We start from the raw sequence: 10,791 nt of genomic DNA, 5'->3' as shown, positions 1-10,791 counted from the left end.
AGGGAGGGAGGGAGGGAGGGAGGGAGGGAGGAAGGAAGGAAGGAAGGAAGGAAGGAAGGAAGGAAGGAAGGAAGGAAGGAAGGAAGGAAGGAAGGAAGGAAGGAAGGAAGGAAGGAAGGAAGGAAGGAAGGAAGGAAGGAAGGAAGGAAGGAAGGAAGGAAGGAAGGAAGGAAGGAAGGAGGGAGGGAAGGAAGGAGGGAAGGAAGGAGGGAAGGAAGGAGGGAAGGAAGGAGGGAAGGAAGGAGGGAGGGAAGGAAGGAAGGAAGGAAGGAAGGAAGGAAGGAAGGAAGGAAGGAGGGAGGGAAGGAGGGAAGGAAGGAGGGAAGGAAGGAGGGAAGGAAGGAGGGAAGGAAGGAAGGAGGGAAGGAAGGAGGGAAGGAAGGAGGGAAGGAAGGAGGGAAGGAGGGAAGGAAGGAGGGAAGGAAGGAGGGAAGGAAGGAGGGAGGGAAGGAAGGAAGGAAGGAAGGAAGGAAGGAAGGAAGGAAGGAAGGAAGGAAGGAAGGAAGGAAGGAAGGAAGGAAGGAAGGAAGGAAGGAAGGAAGGAAGGAAGGAAGGAAGGAAGGAAGGAAGGAAGGAAGGAAGGAAGGAAGACACTTCATCTTTCAGTGGAGTCCACGCACATATTGTAAATCAGTTATGTAGACTACAGACATACAATTCCCTGGATAAGCACAAGAGGGATTATATGGACTATTAAAGTAACACTATGTTTTCCTTCCACCCTTACCTGTACAGATCACTTGACCTACTGTAGGAATGAACAGCACTGAAGGCACCTAGCTAATAGTTAATCACCTCTTATGTACACAGAGCTTGACTGTAATCCTCAGGACCAGCTCCTAGTTTGGCTCCACTCTTATCTTGCTTGAAGCTGATAAAGGGGTTGCATCTATCCTGCAGTTCCTCTCAAATTGCTGTGCAGAAGCAATCACTTTCTGGCAGGTTCTGTCAACAACAAACAGAAGTGCTTTTCTGCCATGTCACACCAATCTCACCTCCATAGAGCAGCCAGGGCAACAGTGGCATCTGAGCAATTGTCCCCATTCCTACATGTGCCTTTTCAATGAGACTTCAGGGAGAAGGAAGGAATGAGCAAGGTATCACAGTGAGAAGTGTTTGCCAACTGCTTTACATTTCCCCAGATTGTTAGCTCTTGCACTTACAAGCTGACTTCTGATCTTAAACAAATGGCACATGGTGTGAAAATTGATCAATATTTCTTTACCAGCATCCCCATTTTGAAAGTTGCCTCCTGTGTAGTGCTGGGAGTCTGATACCTAGAAAAGCTCTCCAGAAGAACTATATTGATACTGCTTTTACTAAAACAAGCAAACAAACTAACTAAAAGTAAATGTGATATTCTTGTGTTTACTTATCTCTGTTTATTTGTTCTGCCATCAATCTATGGGGAGGGGAAAACTAGCAAACCATTCTAAATGACTGCACTTTAACATCTGATATTGTAACTTAAAGTAACGCAGTTAGACCCAGATGAAAATGAATATGTTGTTCATAATATAATAACAAAGAGCAGCAAACAAACCTAACTACAGCTGTTTGGTTTGAACTCAAAACATTAACGCTATTATACAGGTAGAGAAAATAAAGACTTGAACTAAAATTAAAACAAGAGTTGTTTGAGTTGGAAGTATTTGTCACAGAGAAACTTTTTCATCTGCAGATAACCTCCAGGCATACACTTTTTTGAATATATGCAAAAATGATATCTTTTCCTTTTATTGTAAAACTTCTTACAGTCCTAATTCAGAACAGCATCTGTGCTCACAACAGTACTTGAAAACATGTGATAGCTTTTAGACAAGTACCTAGGAGTTAGCCTACATCTACAAGAGAATGGTTGATGTTAGATCAATCAGGGTCAATAGCTGTACCAGCACTGTGAATGCCATAACCAGCATAACACTGATGTAGCTCAGCAGAGCATTCCCTTCTAGATGGCAAGCATTCCCTGCAGAAAGAGGTGTTTTGTGACTCCAGCCATGCACTTCTATTCTTTTGTTGGAGGTCAGTGTCCCCACAGGAGACATGACATATTCTCAGAACACTCTCCATCCACTTCTGTGCTAATCCACTTGACTTAATTAGGGTATTACTTTTCATAAATTAAGCCAGCCATTGCACCGAATAGGGTGAGGGGAGTTCACAGCATTAGTTTTGATGGGAGAAAGCTGACAAGTGTCAGCCACGGGGTCTTACAAACAGCTACAGATGACAATGTCTTTAGCCAGTATTTATTAGTGAGGATCTATCCTAAGTATCTGATGTGGACACAGATATGATAACCAAACTGCAATCTGTGCAAGCTTGGTTAGTACTGGTTTAGTGAAAGCTGCACTCCTTCACATGCTCTCCAAAACAAAACTAACCTGTATTGCTGCAGTTTTCTCTTGCAACTTAGGTAAAAGCAGTGTACACTGCAGGGTACAGCTAGAAGGTAGAGCCATTTGAGAAAAAAAGGACCAAAGCTGTCTTTTTACCACTGTCCAAAGCAGCAGGTCTTTTTGCTTGTGCTGCTGAGGTATAGTAAAGTTGTGAGTGGTCCTAGCCTACTTCAGTATACATGATTAAAAAAATGTAGGAGTCTGTGGATATTGCATGGACTATGAATGCTCGCTAATGGGTCTGTCATAATAATTAAAAAAAAAAAAAGTTTCAAAGGTTATTTTATGAGTTTACATTTCTTGTGAGATGACAGACCTCTGTCATGAACCTTATAGTGTTTTTTGTAGTATGGCGGATAGAAATCTCTTATGCAGGCTCTATCTAATTGGTAAAATTTTACTAAACTAGTACCCCCCGCAGAAAATCCTGGCATAGACAAGAATCAAGGATTTTTAACCTTTGTTAACCTTTTAACCTTCTGCAGTTTACTGTGCACCTATTGAAGTTCTGCAAAACAATTCTTTTCTTTCCTATGGAGCACTCAGTGCTGCATTACATACATTCTTATTTTATTTTAAATTAACAAAATAAACTGGAGTTGAGATCTTCCTGGCCTGAGCTTTTTACTCATCATTGGCCCTTAAGTCTCCCCCCAACTGTAGCTGCCCCCACTTTGCTCCACCCTTCAGCAATGCATGTAAATCAGACGGAGGCCAAGGAGCCCCAGCTCAGAGGGATGCTCACTCCCTGCATGGGACCTCAGTGAGGGCTCAGCAAGGGATACAACTGGGAACTATGTCTTTTCTACATCACTGTAAGCTGGACAGAAAGATAAAAGTTTCCTCCGTCATGCTTTCTCTCTCTCTTGGTTTCGTGTTTGTGGTGAAGACTGCTGCATGCAACAGCTTCCAGTGAGCTTGTTTGGACTTTGCCCACTGCTCAAACTTTTCTGGAGGGCTGCAGAGCATTTCAAGCTGCAGAAAAATGTACAGGGGAAAACACGTTAGGTAAGGCTGCCTACGCTTCCAGGTACCTCCTCTAGCCAAAGATGCTTTGTTTCTTAACTGTATTTTTTGGGGATGAGAATAAGGAAGGGAACGTTACATACCTGGAACTGAAGGCTGATGTCTCTTGCCTTTGCTGTTTTTGTAACTGGATGGTGATAGCTCTGCTGTGTTAACGGAATGGTACAGAAAGAGATATTTTTGGCTGATTGTTAACCAGTAAGTGTACCTATAGTTTTCTAGAAGAAAGTATAATATGTATGTCTTTTCCTCCCCATCCTTCCCTCCCCCGACCTTTTTTGTTTGTTTTTTTTGTTTGTTTGTTTGTTTCATTTCTGATCTTAATTTGAGATTTTTTGATGTGTTAATTAAAATTACTGCTGGCATAAAGTATTTGTAGCTTTATCAACCATGAGGATTATACATTTTGAAAATGTTTCCCCTCCCTCTTTTCCCTTCTGCTCCTTTTCCTTCCTAATCCCCTCGAATCAAAATCTCTTTCGGTTTTTGGGTCTTATTAACATGAATCTAATTTATTATTTTTATTTTTTTAAGAATTCTTTTCACTCTGACTGTGGTCTGGCAGGCCTTTCACTTAGGAAAAGGTAAAGATAACTTCATGTTTTCCGCTGTCCCATGTTTTTCTTATACATTTACAATATGTATTGTTTCATTACAAAATATCGTTTTCTTCTGTTTTTGCACGTCTTATCAAGGCCGTGAAGAAGAAGACAATGAAAAAGATGTGAAAAATCTCAATGTCACAGCGCAAAAGCTACAGCCTAAGAATGAAGGGACTATTATAAATGCTCTCAGTGACATGAATCAGAGTTATGAAAGCAGAAAACAACAGAATTCCAGGTCATTTGTACCTTTTACTGGGATTACAGAGAGTAGGTAACATTATTTAAACACTGTCATAAGATTGATTTTTAAGATGCTATACCACAGTAATGCTTTCACTGTTCTCATGAGCACAGAGTTGGCTGAAAGTATCCAGCCTATTGATTTTCTGCAGCAGGTCATTTAAATTATTCCCGTAGCCAGTTATGAAATAGTGTTAAAATTTTAAGGTAAAATTTGAGATTTTTCATCTTCAAAATGTTTAATGGTGATAAGACAAAACAGAGTAAAATGCTAGACATTATGAAATGGCTGGTCCTTGCAAAAGAGTTTGTAAAATTTTGTAAAATTCTGTATATTTTGTAAAAGTCACCATGACCAAAAATGAAATTGTATATATATTTATGTATATATTGTTGAGCTATATGAAAGTAAAAAAGAACCAGAGGGAGGAAAGGAAGGTATATCCCAGGCATCTGCAAAATGCCTGAGGGAAGGTTCCATTCCCCTCTTGAAATTAAGTGGAGTTTCCCCTTAAAAATGCCTCATTTCTTCAGAAATTAACAACACTTCCCAGCAATTGCCTTGTTTTCTCGTGTGAATGAAACCTGCATCCATCAAAGTGAAATATTTCACTTGAATATATGCTGCTTCTAGTAGACATGTCAGGCTTTGCTTCTTGAACATCCTGTAATCCCTGGTAGTTTGCCTCTAATCCCTAACCAAACAAACTCGGCTTAACTGAACAAACACTCCTAACAGGCAGCTAATTTTATTGTCTCTAGAGACAATAAAACTAGATGTCCTTAAGATCCTTTGGCAACTGGAGAGACCTGGGAGAACAAGTGAGAAAAAGAGGAGGTTCAGAGCCCCCTGAATGCTCAGTAATATTGTCTTGTTTTGTAAATTCTGTAATTCCATCTCACAGGTAAAAAACTGAATAGAAACTGCTGCCTAAATGGAGGGACCTGTATCCTTGGGGCTTTCTGTGCATGCCTAAAGCATTTCACTGGCCGGTACTGTGAACACGATGAACGGCAAAGGTAAAAAATAGATCAAAATCAGAGAGCTGCTCTGGCTGGTTACTTCTTGTGGCATACCAAATGTCTCCCTTGTCTTTGACAGCAACTGCGGCAGCATTGCCCATGGTGCCTGGGTGCTGAAGGGTTGTTGGCTGTGTCGGTGTGGCTTTGGTACTCTGAACTGTCTCTCTGAAATAATGCATGAAAACTGCGGTAAGGATTGGTGGTTTGTTTTTTTGTTTTTTTTTGCTTTGCTTTTTTTTTTTTTTTTCAAGCATTTATTTTTTTTCTTAATGGACAACAGAATTGCATTCTGCAAGGCTGAGCTACCTGCAGGATTCTGTAAATGCTCCTGTTAAATTTCTCCTCCCGCCTGCTTTGCTTCAGAGGACGTATTAGTGAGACAGTAAACAATGTTGCTGTTGCTTATAATAGTATATTACCTAAAGTACTTTGAGATCGTTATAATCCTGTTCAGAAGAGAACTACTTCCCCCATTTTCCCTGAAAAATTGGAAGGATTATTATTTTTTGTGATTTGCAAAATCTGCATATGTTTATGATTTCCCATTTAACAAGAGAAAACATAAATGTAAACTGTCGTGTGGTAGGATTAGAAACCAGTATTATGCTACAGAAACTGCCTTTGCCTGAAGAGTTAAACGTTCTTCCTTTGAGTGTTCAACTTAAATGGTTTTCTATTACAGAACCGAAAGACCTAGCAGGCCTGGCCATGCTCAGTAAGGGCAGTCTTACTACTTGCCTTCCTACTCTCGAGCTCTGCTTAACAAAGGCAGTAAAGGTGGCACTATAGAATTGGTTGCTTATACTCAGAGCAGGGACTCGATGGCTTTCACATGCATGATGTTAAGCCTTCCTGCTAATAAGTGGAGGAGCCCCTTCCTGTTAAAGGAAGGGGTTAAAAGGCTACATGCAGACTTGAGTGCATACCTCTTGTGAAGATCTTGCCCTTGCTTTTGCTTGGTATTTACTTTTGATTATTCTGAGATTAATGCCTGCAAGAGCTGATAAGTGCTATCAGTTGCACCCCAAACGATCATTGATGGGACATCTATTCACAATCTCTCTCTTGAGAATAGCTCCTTTGATTGGTTTTAACAGCTGATATCTTTAACTTAAATACCTGTGAGATGTCTGAGAAGTTTCGAACTGTTGAAAATCTTTTTTTCTCTTTAACTATTTTATTTTCTTGATACTTTTGTAGAACTGAAAAGAGAAGAGGAGGAAATTACCAGACTATATTCTAATGGCCTAAGATTACAACAAACGATGTTTACACTCACTTGCCTCCTCACCTTACTCTTGGAGTTTTGCTGCTGGCAGTTGTGAATCTGGACAAAGGGAAATATAAATATTTTAAGATTCATGTAGCCCTCATCATGAGTCATACAACTTCCTTCTTCTGTATTACTGCAGAATACACTTCTATGTATATTTTTAAGATGTGTTAGTTAATGTTAAAATTTTTGGTTTATTATAAATGCAGATTATATAAATGTGAAGTATTTATTATATAACTATCTTATTTCTACTACCAACGTCTGATTCCATTAAGTCTTTATTTCTAAAATATTGCTCTTCCAGCGGAAGAAGAAAAACAAAATGTTCTATGCCCTAAGTATTGTAAGTTATAATAATTTTCTGTGTACCCAGTACAACTACTTTAACAAATAAAGACATTTTCATTTCTAAAGAGCTTTTGTATTTGACTTTATTTAAATTAGAAAATTCCAACTACCATTTTTTACTATATTGTATCCAGTAACAAACAGTCTGGAGTTTGAAACAATAAGGAGGATTTTAAGGGTAAATTTCAAGCCCTAATATATGAACAAACTAAAAGTTACATATATCTTTCAGTTTTCATTATTTATGATAGTTCAATTTTACCTTTATATAATCTTAGGCAAGAAGCCTATGTTTCTTAAGAACTCATAGCTGATACTTGTCTTTTGGAGGTTTATTTTTTTTCTGTATATTGGAAATATGAGTTCTTTTGTTTTTAAAAGGAAATAGAGGAATAACCTCCTTAAACTTTTTGTATAGGATATCTGGATTTATATACAATTTAAATGTGGGTATTTCTGAGCTGCAAAATAAATAATTAAAAAATGTTTGGAATGTGTAACCTCATTTCTAATGTAAGTTTGTAAGACATCAGAACCATTTTTTGTTTTTAAATTACAGAGAGCAACCTAAAATGTATCTTCATTCTCTGAAAGTTAAGCTACTACATAAAAACAATCACTCATGTTTTTAGAGCCAACAAAATTATCATTTATTTATAAAATAACTAAGGGGTCCTTAATGACTCTCAAAAGTTAAATATATGTACTTCTTAGCATTTCATAATTACAACAAACAAATACAACAATGTAGTTACTAAGCAGAAAAAAGATTAACTACCAACAAATTACTTAATAAGGTGGCTGTCTTTGAATCTGTGGTAGTTACATAACATGTTGACTTTTATAGGAACCATTGTGTAAAAGTGTGTGCATGGCAAGTGCTACAAATATTCAGACTTCTTTCCACACCCCAGAGCTGAATAGTAATGTTTCTTGCCCTTTATATAAGATACACTAGACCAGAAGTGATTCTTTTCTCATATTACTTATAATCTCAATTGTACACATAAATCTGTGTTTACACAGACTTTGAAAAGAAAAGATCATCTTAGGACAACTAAATATCAAAGAGAACAGCTTAGAGGAAAATGGTTATGCCTTTATTTATCAGATGCTGAAATTGCAGAGATGCCACCGTGAAAATATCTCGTCTTGCCATAAAGCATATCTGGGAAGAGATGCAGCTAGTAATGTGCTTTAAATATGTTTTACTTTTAGAGGGAAAGCAGAAAGATATGTGGAAAGTACACAGTAAAAATATATCTGAAGCAATACTCAATTTTTTATTCCTACAGAAAACATACTGAGCCATAAGAAATTGCAATTAGTGAAAGGTAAGAATGGCCTAATGCAGGGTTTATAGCAGAAGATCTATTTCTGTTGCAACAACATCCACAGCAGATATAATCAGGAAAAGCTGATCTGGAATAACTCCTTATTAGATCAGTCCATGTGCCTGCAGACTCACCCTGATGGAGCTATACATTATTGGATCGGTATGACTTGAAGTATTAGAGCAATTGAAATGCCTACCTAAACAACATTTTCCTCTTGTACCAAAACCAGTCCACAACATCTTATTAAAAGCAGCAAGGTACATTTTCAAAGCATTGCATGAGAAACTTAGCTCAGTAAGTGATTCTAATTAATGTTAATGTAAATCACTGCTCACTCTAAATGTTGGGATTTGAAAATTTATCCTGTGTACCTGGAAAAAGCATCAGACTTTGCATGTGTGTGTTTGATTTTTTTAATGGTAAAAAATCTTTATCTTATGTCATTGTATTTTGGGTTACTAACAAATCTGGAACCGATTGCTTCAGGACTGTTTTACATCTACTCTATTATGTCAAAGCATATCCTCTGTGCTAGTTAGTTGTGGAAGGTTTTTGTCTGGCCTTTCTGTCAAGATCCTGAAAGATGCCTGAGTGGGAAGAACAAAAGAAAGAGTCTGTTATCCTTGCATAGGTCTGAAGCAGAGGTTTCCATGGGAGTTAAGTTTGAAGAGAAACAGGTATCTCCTTAAGTTAAAGGAAAAAAAAAATAAATAAAAGCATTCATAAGCTGATCGATGCATAGTCTTGTTCACAAATAAAAAATATAACTAAGAAGGAAGAAAACAGAAAGCACTAAAGAGCAAAGGAAAGCATGCAGTCACAATCTTTGCTTAGGTTAAAACTGTCTCCGCTTTTATCTGTCTCCAGCTGTTTGAAAGAACAGATGAAAGAAAGCATTATTTTCCTCCACTGCTACCATGTAGGCCAGGCTAACCTTCTAACACCACAATTACAGTCACTTTTAAGAGGTTTGTTTATAGCAAACAGTCATGCTTACTCTCCAGCCTCATGCTAACTCTTTTTATGGACCATTCTGTCAAAAATGGCACGTCCCAGCAAAATAGACATCTGTTGCCACGAGTTCATGCATGTGCCCTTTCTATATGCAACTACGTTTGGGCAGGGTAAAGGCCCTCAAAGAGAAATATTTATCAAATGCTTCACAGGCCCTAGACTTTTCTCTCCTCACAGTTGACTCAAAAACTAAAACAAATGGTGCATCCCGTGCCTGGCCTCCACAGCTTCACCCCTGCAACCAGCACAGCCTCCTCTCCTCGGGGCACAATGCTGATAAGGTCCCAGATTGGGGCAGCACTGCAGCAGTGGGGGCTGCCTCCACCAACCCATACTACTCTGAGCTCCAGCAGCACATCATAGGGACTGACTGACAGGGACAGGCTGACATCTGCCCATAACACACTGCTCTTTTAAAATAAGCCATCCATTTTAAACAAATACTGTCTAGTGCACCAAGGCTTCCTAACACAAGCCTGAAAGACCAGTTTACATCTGCAGGCACTAGAGAAGTGTCACTCCTTAGGCTCTTTGGGTATCTGACATTTATCTTTCAAGGTGACTTCCTAGCTAGGAGAGATGAATTTCTGTTTGCAAGAAGTGTCAATGGTGCCTATAGGTGCCAACAGCTTTCCCTCACCTATAACTGTGAAAAAAATGTTTTGTTTTGTTTTGTTTTCCAGTCAGTCAAAACAGAATAAGAAGTAATTTCCCCCACTTGTTTACCTAGATAATTTTTTTTTTTTTTTGGGGGGGGGAGGTATTTTAATTCTGTGATTCTGTGATTCTATAATTGACATGTGAGATTGCTTAGGTCTACCTTCACACATTTCATTACTTATCTTTCACGAACTCAACAGTGTGTAGCAGGCTGTGTGTCTGGATCATTGCACCCACCATTTCCATGTGCACGCTTCCATAGCAACTTTATATTTTGGATCCTGTTTATTAGAAAGGTTTTACAGTACAGTAGACTGCCTCACTGCAAGTTACAGGCGCATGTAAGGGGGGTGAGGGGAGGGGAGGAAGGGGGGTGTTAATCTAGTCACCCAGCAGTCATCACCTATAATCACCTGCCTGTCTCAACTTTTTACATGGAGACCCAAGACCAATGAGCAGCTGTATTGAACTGCCCAAGAGTTATGAATACTCCTTGTGATTGCAATGCACCTTCACAGTCAGAGAGGACATTAAAACACATAACTCTTTCCATATTTGGCTCATTGACCTTGCCCTTGGCTGGTGCTGCTGTGAGGAAGACTTCTTGTCAAGGGCATAAAGCTACCATATGCCATCAGAATAAAACAAGATGCCTTAAGTATGTTGGGCTTAGCATTTTTCTTCAGGTACATGCTGGCACTGCAATAACTTTAATTAGCAGCTCTATTCAATTGCTGCAGCAGTAAACACAAAATTACAAAGGCAGCAAAGTTACAAACTTAGAAGGCAGCATATGAGGCTTCAGTTCAGACACCCTTTATATGATAACACCTGGAAGAAATACTGTGATAGTACCAGGA

The 10,791-nt window shown here is 38.8% G+C and overlaps 1 protein-coding gene across 1 annotated transcript; it reads left to right on the top strand.

Moving 5' to 3' along the window:
- The first annotated feature begins 3,144 nt into the window (after positions 1–3,144).
- On the top strand, positions 3,145–6,955 carry LOC101799976 (cryptic protein). The gene is made up of 6 exons (XM_013100073.5): positions 3,145–3,410; positions 3,963–4,012; positions 4,124–4,300; positions 5,179–5,293; positions 5,376–5,485; positions 6,497–6,955. Exons 1-6 carry the CDS (start codon positions 3,388–3,390, stop codon positions 6,619–6,621), a joined length of 600 nt encoding a protein of 199 aa, XP_012955527.1. The 5' UTR covers positions 3,145–3,387; the 3' UTR covers positions 6,622–6,955.
- The last annotated feature ends 3,836 nt before the right edge of the window (positions 6,956–10,791 follow it).

The sequence above is a fragment of the Anas platyrhynchos genome, chromosome Z (genome assembly GCF_047663525.1).
Source record: "Anas platyrhynchos isolate ZD024472 breed Pekin duck chromosome Z, IASCAAS_PekinDuck_T2T, whole genome shotgun sequence".
Classification (NCBI taxonomy): domain Eukaryota; kingdom Metazoa; phylum Chordata; class Aves; order Anseriformes; family Anatidae; genus Anas; species Anas platyrhynchos.
This window is presented reverse-complemented; position numbering and strand designations above follow the sequence as displayed.

Coding starts and splice junctions, on each gene's coding strand:
- LOC101799976 (XM_013100073.5), top strand. CDS start 3,388: ATGTACAGGGGAAAACACGTTAG. Junction 4,301..5,178: donor TTTTACTGGGATTACAGAGA/GTAGGTAACATT, acceptor TCCATCTCACAG/GTAAAAAACTGAATAGAAAC. Junction 5,294..5,375: donor GAACACGATGAACGGCAAAG/GTAAAAAATAGA, acceptor TGTCTTTGACAG/CAACTGCGGCAGCATTGCCC.